Raw genomic sequence first — 17,517 nt, forward strand, 5'->3', positions numbered from 1 at the left:
ACAAGTCCCCAGGCAGTAGGGACTCCAGATTCCTTCGCAGCCAGGGGGGCAGGACTTCTTTGGTTTAGTTAGTGGTGGTGCCGGTGCTGGACATGCCTTGTATTTAGAAACTTCTTTAATTTTTGGTATATTTTTGATATTATCTGAGTGAGTTTTCTCGAGTTCTTGGGTTTTTAATTCTTGCTGATATTGCAGCAAGTGGTCTAGCTCTGCTTGTAGCTTTAGGGCTTTAGACCAAACCGGTGGCGTTTGCTGACCGTATATTAGCCACCTTACGTGGGCTATACGTTTATTCAGCTTAGTTTTTAAGCCGACACGGTGTTTTCCCATACTCAATAAAACTCTACTCACTCAGATTTTTCTTGGAAATTCCATTCCAGTTTTCCTTTTGATCTTAGTTCTCGACTAAAGCGATGTCCGCACGACTGCCCGATAATCCAATCCAAGTTCCAGTTCCAGCTTGTTTTTTTTTTGTTACTTTTACTTCAGTCTATTCGTCCAGCGTTGGACGACTGTCACGGTCGCCATGTAATATTCCTCCAGTAGTGATAACACAAGTGTGGTTCTTTTTGTTTAAGTGCAGCCGTCTGGCTGACTTAGTTTTTATTAATATTCTTTTCTTATATTTGGTTGAATGGCAGAAATGGTTCTGCCAGTTCAATGTCTCAACAGTATCTGAATTGTATGTTTTGAATATATTCGAACTTAGGCTAAGCCGCGTAGCTGCGCTGCCGGGTACGCCAGCGGCGGAGCGTCGTTCTTATGTATATCTTATATATCTAGGCTTATCGGGAGAGCGAGCTATGTATGTACGTATGTAATATGCATTTGGTCGGCGTGTGAATGCTGACCATGCACTTATACTTTTTGCCTTCAAGTGGGCAATGCACTTATACTTTGTGGCCTTCGAGTGGGCGATCATGTTACATCCGCCCTGCGTCTAACTGCGTGCATAGACATAAACATAAACATAGCAACAAAGTGCTGCCATATGTTATTTTATTTAATTGTTCTTAATATTGCATAGGCACATACTACAATTATGCCAGATCCATTTCAAAAAATGATGGAAAATTACTAATAAGTAATCAGGTCGCAAAATGCAAAAATACTTTTAATGAAATATCTAATTTGAGGAACGAACTTTTTAATAACTATGGTATTTTCAGTAAATACAAAACTTGTTTTACCCGCTTACTAAATGGAGAGAAATCAATTTACAATAAAATACGAAAAAAATAAGTAGGTGCCATTCTAATAAATGTAAATAATATAATAAACAATTCTCATTTAGACGGCATAATAAATATTATTTTATACACCAATGTTATTTTTATTAAGTGGGTTTCTATGTGTACTGCGACCCATTCTGATCTATTGTACTACCCCTTCCCCCTACCCCCTGACACAAAGATCCCCCTGAAGTATAATGAACTGTATAAATGCTAGTTATCGATTTATTTTGACTGTGGCGAATATTGGCTTTGATGAACCGTCTTTTGCGGTGTTACTTGGATGATTGGCATAATATTGTTCATAGCCAGGAGTATACTTTTAGTCCAGGGCGCATATGAGTAATAAGCATGATGTCTATAGAGTTGGCAATAAGAAAAAGTCGAAGTTCTTTATTTTTCTGTACCAATCGTCTTGAATTTTGTTGGGGTTCAGGGCATCAATTGTTTCCCGTGGGACTACATACATGCCCAGGAGTCTGTTCCTCCTGATGGAAAGCGCCATGCAGTCACATATGATATGTGCAGAGCTCTCCTCCTCCATGCAGCAGAAGTGATAGAGTTCACTGTCTGCAATGCCAAACTTATGTAAATGACTGCGAAGTCGGCAGTGCCCCGTAAGAAGGCCAGTTAAAATGCGAACGGTGTTTTTCCCGTGTGTAATTAAGGACTTGAAGCTTTTATGGTTATATTCACGAAGGAGAATCTTAGACTGCCTAAGTCCTAGTAGGTGTTCCCAGAAGGACAGACGTTTTTCTTCCTTTATTCTCTTAAGTAAGACCAGTTCTCTGTGGTGACCAACACCACAGAATGGTTCGGGCCCAATTAGAGGATTCTCTGCCCCTTTCCTGGCTAGGTTGTCCGCTAGCTCATTTCCCGGGATGTTGTTGTGTCCCGGGACCCACCTTATTGTGAGTTTGTTGCCAGCTCATAGTTTGTTTGTACCTCCTCCGCTCGTGTACGAGGTCCAACTCATGTACCGTTAGTTCACGGTGCGTCGTCTTTATGCATGTCCCGTTACCGGTCGACCACCGTGCCCTTGGCCGGCTCGAGTCCCGGGTCCATCGCGGTACCAAGTGCTGGCTTCGCGTACAAAGTTGCACACCACTTTGTCCGCGAGGAACCCGGCCAGCCGAATGCTGAGGCGGCACAAAAAAATCTGATTATGTTATTATTATTATATTATTATTATTAAGTGGGTTTCTATGTATACTGCAACCCATTCTGATCTATTGTACTACCCCTTAATGACTCAAAGATCCCCCTGAAGTCCAATGCACTGTATAAATGTCAACATTTTATTGGGGTTCAGGGCTGCACTTGTTTCCTGTGGGGCTACATACATGCCCAGGAGTCTGTTCCTCCTGATGGAAAGCGCCGTACAGTCACATGCAACAGAAGCGACAGAGTTCACTGTCAGCAATGCCAATCTTATGCAAATGACTGCGAAGTCGGCAGTGCCCCGTAAGGGTTATATTCACGGAGGAGAATCTTAGACTGCCTAAGTCCTGGTAAGTGTTCCCAGAAGGACAGACGTTTTTCTTCCTCTATTGACTTAAGTAAGCCCAGTACTCTGTGGTGACCAACACCACAGAATGGTTGTCCGCTAGATCATTTCCCGGGATGTTGTTGTGTCCCGGGATCCACCTTATTGTGAGTTTGTTGACAGCTCATAGTTTGTCTAGGGCTGTCCTCACTTCAATTACTAGCTTAGATGTTATCTTAGCTTTGCTGAGCGCCTTTATGACTGCTTGACTATCAGACAGTATAGCAATGTCCTTGCCACGATAGTTCCTTTGCAGATTAAACTCCGCACAGCGTCCAATGCCCATTGATTCGTGGTATTTTAACCTGGGCCTACAACCCCCAGCCCACTTCCCTCGTCGGTGAGGGATCCGTTTATATACCACTTTATTGTTTGTGGTTTCATAGGGTGTATGAAAGGCTTGTCCAACTGTTTTTATTACTGAGATGAGTTCTGAAGTTCTGAGCGAACCTGAGCTTAGCTGGCATCTCATCCCTTGGTTGCATCAGCAAAGGGATATCCCTTTTTAGGCTTTCAGCATCTTTTCTTGTGAGGTAGCAGTCATTTACATTAGTTACCTCCATTAGTACTTCTAGGGATGCAGTGGGACAGGTACTCATTGCTCCTGTCATTAATATGCAGGCCATTCTTTGCAGCTTATGAAGTTTCACCTTAGTGGTGCTAAGGCGTGCTCTATCACCTTATGCTATTACCCCATAAGTTGGTATGGGTCTGACTATCATGAGGTACAGTCATATTATTATGCGTGGTGAGGTTCCCCACGACTTTCTAGCAATTTTTCTACACGTGAAAAGTGCTCTGGTGCATTTATCAATTGTGTTATCAACATGAGTTTTGAAACTAAGTTTGGAGTCGAGGGTTATCCGAAGACACTTAACTTCTTTGCTGGCCTCTATGCGACATTCTGACTGGGTTATTGCCTTCATTCTCTGTAGCTTGTACCTATTTGTGAAAGGAACAATAACAGTTTTGCTAGGATTTAGGCTCAGGCCTACTTCCTTGCATCATTCGCTGGTCATATTGAGGCCCAGTTGAATGATATCGCAGAGTGTTTCCTCATATTTACTTCTGGCTATAATGACAATATCGTCAGCATATCCTTGGACACCCCCTTGGGGGCAACCCCTTGTGGTAGATACTGTGGACGACTGTCCTCCTATAGTGACCGTGGCTCGCCTAGATGCCAGTAGTGATTTGATCCATCTGCTGGTTGTTGCATCTAGTCCTCTTCTTGCCAGGGATGCGTTGACAGCCTCATGGGAGGTATTGTCGAATGCACCCTGTATGTCTAAGAAGGCACATAACGCCACTTCCTTATGAGTAAGTAAATCCTCAATAAGGCTTTTCAGGTGCCCGCCCTGTAGGCATGCTGCGTCCGTTGGAGCGGATGCTCTACAAGTATAGTGCTTCTAATGCTGACATCCACTAGCTTTTCCAACGTTTTTAGCAAAAACAATGTCAGGCTGATGGGTCTGAACGACTTCGGATCAGTGATGTCTTCCTTTCCAGCTTTTGGAATGAAGACCACTTTTGCTATACTCCAGGCAGTAGGTATGTGTCCTAAACCTAGACTGCTGATCAGTATTTTCCTGATCGGCATTGCTAGCTGATTTAGCGCTCCTTGTAGCATTATTGGCTGAATGCCATCTGGACCAGGAGATTTGTAGGGCTGGAACGTACCAATTGCCCATCTTAATCTCTCCGTTGTTACTATTGATTTTGCTTTGGACCAATCAGTAGCACACGGGCTACTTTGTGCCGTTACCGGGGTATTCCCATCCGTTTGAAGCGTGCTTCCCGGAAAGTGAGTTGCCAGTAGTAGCTCAAGTTTCTCCTTACTTCCTATGGTATAGGAGTTATCCTCCGTTCTCCCTTCCCAGTTCGTATTCCTGGGATTGCGCCTACGCTCGCTACATTCAATATTTAGCCCTATGTTAAAACGGATAATTCTGTGATCTGACATTGACTCCGCTTATATGCGAAGCCACTGATCTGCTGGAAAGTGTAATGTCCAGAACCTCAAATCTTACCCTAGTAACAAATGTCGGAGCAATTTATACTTCTACATGCCAGGATACAGGCTCTAGGGCTAGAGGCCCGTTGATCCCAAATCACTTTGGCGTTCTTCACGTACAGTCCTTTTATTCCCTGGTTATACTAGGGTTCCTGTACAAGGTCTAGCCCAATATGTTGTTTGGTGAACATCCTTGCCAGCACAGTCGAGTCTGCCTTGGCGCGATGGATGTTCACGTGAGCTATCCCTGTACTCCCGACTATTAAATGATCGGCTCCATCGTCGGCGTTGGTGATCTGGAGATACCCAGATCACCATCCGCCGGTATCGCTTCTTCCTTACCCAGCAGATCCAGTTCCATGCCTAGCTCCTGAGAGGATATAGGTGTCTTATCCCCCATCTCAATGATGGTCGCATCAAGATCCTCATCATCCGCCAGATCCTCTCTGGATTCGGAGAGCTTATTGGGCTTCTCCTTCTCCGCGGAGAAGATGATGTATCTAACTAAGAGCCTGTTTCAGCAGACTCAGTTCCATGCCTAGCTCCTGAGAGGATATCGCGGTCTTTTCCCCCATCTCGATGATTGTCGCATTAAGATCCTCATCATCCGCCAGATCCTTGCCGGATTCGGAGAGCTTATTGGGCTTCTCCTTCTCCGCGGAGAAGACATGACCTAACTAAGAGTGTAGTTCCACTTCCAGTAGTGTGTCACAATTACGGCGCGTACCACCGTTGGTGGCGCATTTATGCCCTTGTATTACCTACTATCGTGGCGGCCACCAATTTAGAAAACAAAATACTTGAGTACATAACCACTAACCACTCTGGAAATATCAGATTAAATAAAATCCAACAATTTACGACTTACTCTTGACATTAATATTGTTAGGTCATGCAGCCGAAAAAACTGTGTAGACTAATCTCATATTCTTTAATATGCCCATAGTGCAAACCGCTGTTCTCGCACGCATTTATTGGACTTCGACGAAATTGACAGTGAAATGAGCGAGTCTTTCGATGAATTCATCGTTGAATTCAAGGCTAGTGTGCGCGCGGAAATAGTCAAACGCAATGTGCATATCGCGCCGCACTCAACGCTTGCGGAAGGTGTTGTGCCCCACCAGTGTAGTGGTCCTCAAACGCAGCCGCGGCCGATGTCGATGCCGTTGCCGCCTGTGCAGCTGCCAACGTTTGGCGGAGGCTACGCAAACTGGGCTGATTTTTACTCCGTGTTCACGAGCTTAATCGACAGCCATCCGGACCTCTCCAACATTGAGAAATTTCAACATCTGTGGTCATGTTTGAAGGATTCAGCACTGGAAACTATCCGATCATTGGAGATTTCAAACAGCAATTACGAAGCGGCTTTAGAGTTGCTTCAAAAAAGGTTTGATAATAGTCGTCTTGTTTTTCAGGCGCACATCACCGAGATTCTGGGTTTAAAGGTAGTACGGAATGGTTCAGTGGCATCGCTTCGGGAATTGTCGGACAAGTTTAACGCTCACTTTCGTGCGTTGAAAGGTTTGGGCACCACTGAGCAAATCGCTGGCTGCATCATAGTGCAAGTGCTGCTGCAAAAGCTGGATGCGGCGAGCCAAGCTAAGTGGGAGGAGCGCTTGGAGCGCTTGCCAACCTTATTCCGTCGTGGGAATCATTAGCTGCATTCCTGGAGCAGCGATGTAGGACTTTGGAGGCCGTGGATTGCGCCATGGCAACCTATGCGCCAGGCGTTCAGGTGGGCAGAAATCTCGAGCCTTCATCCAGTTCGATTTGATGAAAACCTGACATTAAATCAAGGCAGGAGAAATATTTTGCTCGACCAAGTTGGTCCAAAATATCATCTATTCTCGGTAGTGGAAATTTGTCAGCTAAAAGTTTCTTATTAATTTGGCGATAGTCTATTACTAATCTCCATTTCTTTTTATCAGAATTTGGGCTTGACTTTTTAAGTACTAATAGCAAAGGGCTATTGTACTGTGAAACTGATGGTTCAACTATATTATCTTTTATTAATTTCTGAACTTGGGCTTGTATTTCTTCCACTTGACTATGAGGACTTCTATAATTTTTCGTGTATACCGGCTCATCATCTTTTAATCTCAACTGTTGTTTAAAAAAATTATTAACTGTTATAGGTTCTGATTCTAATGCAAATATATCTATATATTCGCTGCATATATTTTCTAATTGTGATTTAAACAAGTTTTTCTTTAATTGAAATAATACAGTTTTATTTCTGTGTTCACTATTTGCCTGAACTACATTGTAGTTCGAAAGTGGCTCATATTTTAAAGTGTCCATATTGACTAATTGTTCGGAATCGGTTGTATTTAAAATTCGGACAAATGTAACACTTGATGTTGCGATTGTATTTGCAACATAAATACCAGTTTGAATTTCCTGGTTTGGAATTAAAATGTTATCATCTTTTGATGATACTATTAATCTTCGGACAACTTGGGATCTTGCTGGTAATAACGTTGTGTTAATACCAGAGCTGTATGTTATGGGAATGTATATTGGAAATTTCAAATTGTTTGGTCTAATTATAAACCAATCTTCTTCTTGGTTTAAATCGATTTGGCAATAATATTTTTTAATGAAATCTATTCCTATTATTCCATCACACGGTATGGGAAAATTTTTATCTACTAAATGAAAGTTGTGTGGGATAATGTATTTACCTGTCTGTATCTCAATAAAACTCTGTCCTCGAGACTGAATTTTCTGTTGGCTTATGCCTTGAATGTTTATTTTGTTGGTTATTTGAATATTAGAAAATTTGTCAGAGTTCTCTTTGAGAATAGAGATATCTGCACCTGTATCAAGAAGAACAACTAGTTTTACGCCTGTTTCGGCATGAATGAATGTGGAAAATATGTTGAGATTATAATTGATGGTGTATACTCTACGATCTTCTTCTACTGAGTACCTAAAGGCTGTTGCGAGTTTCCCTACTCTTGGATTTCTCGTACATTGGCATTATTTCTGTTGTAGTTATTCTGATTGTTGTTACGGCCTCTGTTTCCATTATAGCGGCCTCTGTTATAGCCATTATAACAATTATTATTTCCATTATAGCGGTTTTGATAACCGTTATTCTGGTAACCGTTATTTTGGTAACCGTTATTGTAGTTGCCTCTAATACTATTGTTATTAAACCCTCTACCGCGGTTACCACCTCTATTGGCATTCCCGTATCCTCTGTTACCTCTAAAGTACATCACTTTATTGATGTCACTGGTAACTCTTGTACTCGTTCTTATGTATGCGCTTATCGCTGCATCCATAGTGGTGCAAGTCCCTGCTTCCAGTACTGTTTTGATACTTTCGGGCTCAGCACGATGTATCATGGTTTCAATTGCCTCTTTGGTGCTTAGACCAGTGGCATGTTCTAGAGGTATACCCTCATCGATATAGGAAGCTTCTAATAGCTTTCTCAGGCTATCAACTTCAGCGGTAAATTGCGTTGCAGTTTTACCTCTCTGCTGAACTGTTGCTAGCTTTGCTTTGACATTACTGGATGTCTCACCAACAACTACTTTCTGCAATTTGTTTATAATTGCTGGAATTGTCGTTTCATTGTCAACTGAGTTCAAAATTGTGCCAACTATTTTTGACTTAATGACCTCAACTGCAATGTCTTCAAATGGTCCCTTAGCTAGGTCTACCGATTTGATTGTTCTGCCATGGTTAATTTATTTTCTGAGTCAGCTGCGTTATTTGTTTTATTTTCTTCCTTCAATTCCTTCTAATTTTGCTGGTATAGTTAGATCGTGAAGATCTTGCTCTTTAATATCTTCCTCGACTACAGTTCTATTTTCTTCGTCTGAGTCAGTGTTTTCTTCATTCAAATTTATTGTTAACGGAGTGTTTACTATTGTCGGAATTTCTATCTGGAGGCTGAATTTATTTTTTATTAATATTAATTTTTCTCTTAATGCCACCAGTAGTTCCGAAACTTTAGCACACTGTTTGCTGTCCAAATTCTATATATTCTGTTGTATCAGTTCTCTGACTTCATTGTAACTATTTACCAATGTTTTGGCATTTTTATTTATCGTTACAGCTTGTATTGGTCTATTTTGCGTTAAGCATTTATAAGATTTTCTGAAGTTTTCTTTTGATTCTTTTATCTGATCAATAAGCTTTTCCCAGTCCATGCTGTGGTATACTCATATCTTCAAATTTATGCATTTGTATTTTTTGAATTCTAATCTAGATAAAGTCAATATTACGTTTGTATTTTTATTTATTTTTTTTTTCAACAATTCATTCAAATTTCAAATTTTTTCATGATTGAGTTTTTCAAAATCTTTCTTAAATATTATCTATACCGTTAGCAGTGCTACGGTATCGTTTCTTGAGGCACTTGTTGTGCACTTTGTATATTTTTGTTAATGCATTGGATATCATAATTAGTGCGATTACAATTAGTATTATGGTTATCCAGAACAAGTCTGCATTTTGGACTTCTACTTTATTTATTACATTGTCTGTAGAGTCCACAGTTTTTGTATCTTATATATATTTTATATCTATTCCATTTATTTAATGTTATACTGCTGCCGATGTTCATCTGGTGTCAGCTGGGCGTCGCCGGGGGTGGAACGCTGACACTCCCTCGCTGCTGTCTGTTGCTTCGCCGCTGAAGACGTCGATGGCCGCTCACAAGTCCCCAGGCAGTAGGGACTCCAGATTCCTTCGCAGCCAGGGGGGCAGGACTTCTTTGGTTTAGTTAGTGGTGGTGCCGGTGCTGGACATGCCTTGTATTTAGAAACTTCTTTAATTTTTGGTATATTTTTGATATTATCTGAGTGAGTTTTCTCGAGTTTTTGGGTTTTTAATTCTTGCTGATATTGCAGCAAGTGGTCTAGCTCTGCTTGTAGCTTTAGGGCTTTCGACCAAACCGGTGGCGTTTGCTGACCGTATATTAGCCACCTTACGTGGGCTATACGTTTATTCAGCTTAGTTTTTAAGCCGACACGGTGTTTTCCCATACTCAATAAAACTCTACTCACTCAGATTTTTTCTTGGAAATTCCATTCCAGTTTTCCTTTTGATCTTAGTTCTCGACTAAAGCGATGTCCGCACGACTGCCCGATAATCCAATCCAAGTTCCAGTTCCAGCTTGTTTTTTTTTGTTACTTTTACTTCAGTCTATTCGTCCAGCGTTGGACGACTGTCACGGTCGCCATGTAATATTCCTCCAGTAGTGATAACACAAGTGTGGTTCTTTTTGTTTAAGTGCAGCCGTCTGGCTGACTTAGTTTTTATTAATATTCTTTTCTTATATTTGGTTGAATGGCAGAAATGGTTCTGCCAGTTCAATGTCTCAACAGTATCTGAATTGTATGTTTTGAATATATTCGAACTTAGGCTAAGCCGCGTAGCTGCGCTGCCGGGTACGCCAGCGGCGGAGCGGCGTTCTTATGTATATCTTATATATCTAGGCTTATCGGGAGAGCGAGCTATGTATGTACGTATGTAATATGCATTTGGTCGGCGTGTGAATGCTGACCATGCACTTATACTTTTTGCCTTCAAGTGGGCAATGCACTTATACTTTGTGGCCTTCGAGTGGGCGATCATGTTACATCCGCCCTGCGTCTAACTGCGTGCATAGACATAAACATAAACATAGCAACAAAGTGCTGCCATATGTTATTTTATTTAATTGTTCTTAATATTGCATAGGCACATACTACAATTATGCCAGATCCATTTCACAAAATGATGGAAAATTACTAATAAGTAATCAGGTCGCAAAATGCAAAAATACTTTTAATGAAATATCTAATTTGAGGAACGAACTTTTTAATAACTATGGTATTTTCAGTAAATACAAAACTTGTTTTACCCGCTTACTAAATGGAGAGAAATCAATTTACAATAAAATACGAAAAAAATAAGTAGGTGCCATTCTAATAAATGTAAATAATATAATAAACAATTCTCATTTAGACGGCATAATAAATATTATTTTATACACCAATTTTATTTTTATTAAGTGGGTTTCTATGTGTACTGCGACCCATTCTGATCTATTGTACTACCCCTTCCCCCTACCCCCTGACACAAAGATCCCCCTGAAGTATAATGAACTGTATAAATGCTAGTTATCGATTTATTTTGACTGTGGCGAATATTGGCTTTGATGAACCGTCTTTTGCGGTGTTACTTGGATGATTGGCATAATATTGTTCATAGCCAGGAGTATACTTTTAGTCCAGGGCGCATATGAGTAATAAGCATGATGTCTATAGAGTTGGCAATAAGAAAAAGTCGAAGTTCTTTATTTTTCTGTACCAATCGTCTTGAATTTTGTTGGGGTTCAGGGCATCAATTGTTTCCCATGGGACTACATACATGCCCAGGAGTCTGTTCCTCCTGATGGAAAGCGCCATGCAGTCACATATGATATGTGCAGAGCTCTCCTCCTCCATGCAGCAGAAGTGATAGAGTTCACTGTCTGCAATGCCAAACTTATGTAAATGACTGCGAAGTCGGCAGTGCCCCGTAAGAAGGCCAGTTAAAATGCGCACGGTGTTTTTCCCGTGTGTAATTAAGGACTTGAAGCTTTTATGGTTATATTCACGAAGGAGAATCTTAGACTGCCTAAGTCCTAGTAGGTGTTCCCAGAAGGACAGACGTTTTTCTTCCTTTATTCTCTTAAGTAAGACCAGTTCTCTGTGGTGACCAACACCACAGAATGGTTCGGGCCCAATTAGAGGATTCTCTGCCCCTTTCCTGGCTAGGTTGTCCGCTAGCTCATTTCCCGGGATGTTGTTGTGTCCCGGGACCCACCTTATTGTGAGTTTGTTGCCAGCTCATAGTTTGTTTGTACCTCCTCCGCTCGTGTACGAGGTCCAACTCATGTACCGTTAGTTCACGGTGCGTCGTCTTTATGCATGTCCCGTTACCGGTCGACCACCGTGCCCTTGGCCGGCTCGAGTCCCGGGTCCATCGCGGTACCAAGTGCTGGCTTCGCGTACAAAGTTGCACACCACATTGTCCGCGAGGAACCCGGCCAGCCGAATGCTGAGGCGGCACAAAAAAATCTGATTATGTTATTATTATTATTATATTATTATTATTAAGTGGGTTTCTATGTATACTGCGACCCATTCTGATCTATTGTACTACCCCTTAATGACTCAAAGATCCCCCTGAAGTCCAATGCACTGTATAAATGTCAACATTTTATTGGGGTTCAGGGCTGCACTTGTTTCCTGTGGGACTACATACATGCCCAGGAGTCTGTTCCTCCTGATGGAAAGCGCCGTACAGTCACATGCAACAGAAGCGACAGAGTTCACTGTCAGCAATGCCAATCTTATGCAAATGACTGCGAAGTCGGCAGTGCCCCGTAAGAAGGCCAGTTTAAAATGCGCACGGTGTTTTTTCCGTGTGTCTTGAATATTTTAGGGTTATATTCACGGAGGAGAATCTTAGACTGCCTAAGTCCTGGTAAGTGTTCCCAGAAGGACAGACGTTTTTCTTCCTCTATTGACTTAAGTAAGCCCAGTACTCTGTGGTGACCAACACCACAGAATGGTTGTCCGCTAGATCATTTCCCGGGATGTTGTTGTGTCCCGGGATCCACCTTATTGTGAGTGAAAAGTGCTCTGGTGCATTTATCAATTGTGTTATCAACATGAGTTTTGAAACTAAGTTTGGAGTCGAGGGTTATCCGAAGACACTTAACTTCTTTGCTGGCCTCTATGCGACATTCTGACTGGGTTATTGCCTTCATTCTCTGTAGCTTGTACCTATTTGTGAAAGGAACAATAACAGTTTTGCCAGGATTTAGGCTCAGGCCTACTTCCTTGCATCATTCGCTGGTCATATTGAGGCCCAGTTGAATGATATCGCAGAGTGTTTCCTCATATTTACTTCTGGCTATAATGACAATATCGTCAGCATATCCTTGGACACCCCCTTGGGGGCAACCCTTGTGGTAGATACTGTGGACGACTGTCCTCCTATAGTGGCCGTGGCTCGCCTAGATGCCAGTAGTGATTTGATCCATCTGCTGGTTGTTGCATCTAGTCCTCTTCTTGCCAGGGATGCGTTGACAGCCTCATGGGAGGTATTGTCGAATGCACCCTGTATGTCTAAGAAGGCACATAACGCCACTTCCTTATGAGTAAGTAAATCCTCAATAAGGCTTTTCAGGTGCCCGCCCTGTAGGCATGCTGCGTCCGTTGGAGCGGATGCTCTACAAGTAGAGTGCTTCTAATGCTGACATCCACTAGCTTTTCCAACGTTTATAGCAAAAACAATGTCAGGCTGATGGGTCTGAACGACTTCGGATCAGTGATGTCTTCCTTTCCAGCTTTTGGAATGAAGACCACTTTTGCTATACTCCAGGCAGTAGGTATGTGTCCTAAACCTAGACTGCTGATCAGTATTTTCCTGATCGGCATTGCTAGCTGATTTAGCGCTCCTTGTAGCATTATTGGCTGAATGCCATCTGGACCAGGAGATTTGTAGGGCTGGAACGTACCAATTGCCCATCTTAATCTCTCCGTTGTTACTATTGATTTTGCTTTGGACCAATCAGTAGCACACGGGCTACTTTGTGCCGTTACCGGGGTATTCCCATCCGTTTGAAGCGTGCTTCCCGGAAAGTGAGTTGCCAGTAGTAGCTCAAGTTTCTCCTTACTTCCTATGGTATAGGAGTTATCCTCCGTTCTCCCTTCCCAGTTCGTATTCCTGGGATTGCGCCTACGCTCGCTACATTCAATATTTAGCCCTATGTTAAAACGGATAATTCTGTGATCTGACATTGACTCCGCTTATATGCGAAGCCACTGATCTGCTGGAAAGTGTAATGTCCAGAACCTCAAATCTTACCCTAGTAACAAATGTCGGAGCAATTTATACTTCTACATGCCAGGATACAGGCTCTAGGGCTAGAGGCCCGTTGATCCCAAATCACTTTGGCGTTCTTCACGTACAGTCCTTTTATTCCCTGGTTATACTAGGGTTCCTGTACAAGGTCTAGCCCAATATGTTGTTTGGTGAACATCCTTGCCAGCACAGTCGAGTCTGCCTTGGCGCGATGGATGTTCACGTGAGCTATCCCTGTACTCCCGACTATTAAATGATCGGCTCCATCGTCGGCGTTGGTGATCTGGAGATACCCAGATCACCATCCGCCGGTATCGCTTCTTCCTTACCCAGCAGATCCAGTTCCATGCCTAGCTCCTGAGAGGATATAGGTGTCTTATCCCCCATCTCAATGATGGTCGCATCAAGATCCTCATCATCCGCCAGATCCTCTCTGGATTCGGAGAGCTTATTGGGCTTCTCCTTCTCCGCGGAGAAGATGATGTATCTAACTAAGAGCCTGTTTCAGCAGACTCAGTTCCATGCCTAGCTCCTGAGAGGATATCGCGGTCTTATCCCCCATCTCGATGATTGTCGCATTAAGATCCTCATCATCCGCCAGATCCTTGCCGGATTCGGAGAGCTTATTGGGCTTCTCCTTCTCCGCGGAGAAGACATGACCTAACTAAGAGTGTAGTTCCACTTCCAGTAGTGTGTCACAATTACGGCGCGTACCACCGTTGGTGGCGCATTTATGCCCTTGTATTACCTACTATCGTGGCGGCCACCAATTTAGAAAACAAAATACTTGAGTACATAACCACTAACCACTCTGGAAATATCAGATTAAATAAAATCCAACAATTTACGACTTACTCTTGACATTAATATTGTTAGGTCATGCAGCCGAAAAAACTGTGCAGTAGACTAATCTCATATTCTTTAATATGCCCATAGTGCAAACCGCTGTTCTCGCACGCATTTATTGGACTTCGACGAAATTGACAGTGAAATGAGCGAGTCTTTCGATGAATTCATCGTTGAATTCAAGGCTAGTGTGCGCGCGGAAATAGTCAAACGCAATGTGCATATCGCGCCGCACTCAACGCTTGCGGAAGGTGTTGTGCCCCACCAGTGTAGTGGTCCTCAAACGCAGCCGCGGCCGATGTCGATGCCGTTGCCGCCTGTGCAGCTGCCAACGTTTGGCGGAGGCTACGCAAACTGGGCTGATTTTTACTCCGTGTTCACGAGCTTAATCGACAGCCATCCGGACCTCTCCAACATTGAGAAATTTCAACATCTGCGGTCATGTTTGAAGGATTCAGCACTGGAAACTATCCGATCATTGGAGATTTCAAACAGCAATTACGAAGCGGCTTTAGAGTTGCTTCAAAAAAGGTTTGATAATAGTCGTCTTGTTTTTCAGGCGCACATCACCGAGATTCTGGGTTTAAAGGTAGTACGGAATGGTTCAGTGGCATCGCTTCGGGAATTGTCGGACAAGTTTAACGCTCACTTTCGTGCGTTGAAAGGTTTGGGCACCACTGAGCAAATCGCTGGCTGCATCATAGTGCAAGTGCTGCTGCAAAAGCTGGATGCGGCGAGCCAAGCTAAGTGGGAGGAGCGCTTGGAGCGCTTGCCAACCTTATTCCGTCGTGGGAATCATTAGCTGCATTCCTGGAGCAGCGATGTAGGACTTTGGAGGCCGTGGATTGCGCCATGGCAACCTATGCGCCAGGCGTTCAGGTGGGCAGAAATCGTTCGACGCTAGTTGCTATCACCCAAAATTATCTTGGTTGCATGCTTTGCCGTAGTGCAGAGCATGCCATATATTATTGCCCGCAATTTAGAGACTTAGCGCCATCTGCGCGAGGCACAGAGACTAGCACTTTGCCTAAATTGACTAAAGGCAGGTCATCAGCTACGGCAATGCAGCTCGAGCCGCTGCCGCACCTGTGGAATCAGGCATCATACGCTGCTCCACCTAGATGGTCCGCCTTCCTCGCAGCCACATGTTCCGGTGTCTTCAAGCTCCCACACTGAGCCTTCTGCCCCGCTTTCGACTTCGTATACTCTAATTGCCCAGGATCTCGGTAGTGACCTTGTGCTGCTAGTCACTGCAACCGTTCTAGTGCAGAATCGGTCGGGACTGTTCGTTCCCTGCAGGGCCTTGTTAGATTCTGGCTCTCAACTGCACTTGGCCACCTCTCGGTTTGCAAATCAACTGCAACTATTGGACTTCGATGGCCGCCACCCGAAAATCCTTCCAAGGTCCCATCCGGTGACTCTGGCAATTATTTCTCATTACCATGAAAGCATTTTTTTTTTTTTTTTTCTTTTAGCTTTAATTCATAAAAAGGATTTGAATGAAAACCGTTAAATGCCTTTAAAAACACTACAACTTAATTGTAAGCTATTAAAGTATTCTTCGCAATTATCAAAACACTTGCTTGCCAACTATTTTACTTATAAATTTATTCAAGTTATCCAGCCCTCTCGTATTCTTGAAAATAATTTAGGTCGTCACTCCATTGCCCTGAGGCCAGCATTTGTTCATCATCAGAGTAGTTTTTTGGAAGTGGTGGGCCTAGTGTATCAGCTTCTGGGATCGAGCCAAGTCCAATTGCGGAGACGCTCGTTAGACCCTCTCGCACTGTGCTTAGGTTCTCCTTCCATGCCTGCAGCAGATCGCGAAGCTGCTCCCATTGTGGAGCTCCGAAGGTTCGGTGCATTGTGGATGAAATGTGTACCTTTTGGTTGGCCTGATCTAAACGTGCGCGTACCAGCTTTGTTTTCAGCACCTCGATGACGAAGGGCTCAACTTCGTCTTCGTTGATCTGCAGCTCCTTGGTTAGCGTTTCGAATGTCATCTCCGGGCTGCTCTCGGCCAGCTGCATGAAGGTCAGCAGACGCATCTTCTTCATGTTCTGCTCATGGTTCAATCCCTGCGAGTTGACAAACTCCCTGTGATCCTCGTAGAACTGCACGTACGCTGGCTGCTTATCGGACACGAAGATGGACAGCAGGTCGTGGATGAGGTCGCCTTTCAAAAAGTGCACAGGCTTCAGCGACAGCAGAGGATCCAGCAGGAATGTATTGGGGTCGGCCAAGGCAGTCACAATGCACTTCATGGCATCCTCACGGGCCACACAAGCATTGTCCGCCGTGTAGGTGCCCAGCAGCTCAATCATAACCTTTGAAGACAGCTCCAGGTTGGTGTCCTTGGTCACGTCGTGCAGCAGGCGGTACAGCTTCTGCATCTGTTCCGACGAAGGTGAGCAGTTGGCAAACTGGGACTTCAGCTGATCCACACCTGAGAAGACCTCCAGCACCTGGACCAGTTGGTAGTACACATGGTAGCGTAGGGGAGAGGCGGTGTCCAGTTTGTTGAACAGACGCCACAACGACTGGAGGCACACCTTGCCCAGGGGAAGATTGGGAGCCTTGGTCATCTTCTCGCAGTAGGCCAGCACAATGTTCTCACCGCGATCCAGGGGTATCGTGATCATGATGGACACAATGCTGTTCAGAATGCCGTCAATCTGCGAGGGGGAGGAAGACGGTTACCACGGCCGTGAACAGGCGCATCAGATGTTTTCGAATTAAGCCGCGCCTGATAAAGGACATAATGGCGGACCTTCCAAGGAGCGCTTGGAAGGATAACACGCTTTTGAGGTTGCTGGTATAGACTTCTGTGGACCCTTCTTTCACAAGTCGGATAGTCGCAACAAGCCCGCGGTTAAATGCTACGTGTGCGTATTTATATGCTTTGCAACCAAGGCAGTGCACCTGGAGCTGATCAAGGATCTCTCGACAGTTGCGTTTCTGTGCGGACTCAAGAGGTTCATATGCACCCGGCGGAAGCCGAAGCATTTTGTCAGACAACGCCA

The 17,517-nt window shown here is 43.8% G+C and overlaps 1 protein-coding gene across 1 annotated transcript; it reads right to left on the reverse strand.

Annotated features, from left to right (window-relative positions):
- Window positions 1–16,196: 16,196 nt before the first annotated feature.
- On the reverse strand, window positions 16,197–17,178 carry LOC116803399 (eukaryotic translation initiation factor 3 subunit M-like; the record flags this gene model as incomplete). The annotated part of the gene is given in 2 exon segments (XM_032727132.1): window positions 16,197–16,254; window positions 16,256–17,178. Coding segments are annotated over 2 exon segments (963 nt in total), but the record flags the coding sequence as incomplete, so codon positions are not given.
- Window positions 17,179–17,517: the final 339 nt, after the last annotated feature.

The sequence above is a fragment of the Drosophila sechellia genome, unplaced genomic scaffold (assembly GCF_004382195.2).
Source record: "Drosophila sechellia strain sech25 unplaced genomic scaffold, ASM438219v1 Y_07, whole genome shotgun sequence".
Taxonomy (NCBI): domain Eukaryota; kingdom Metazoa; phylum Arthropoda; class Insecta; order Diptera; family Drosophilidae; genus Drosophila; species Drosophila sechellia.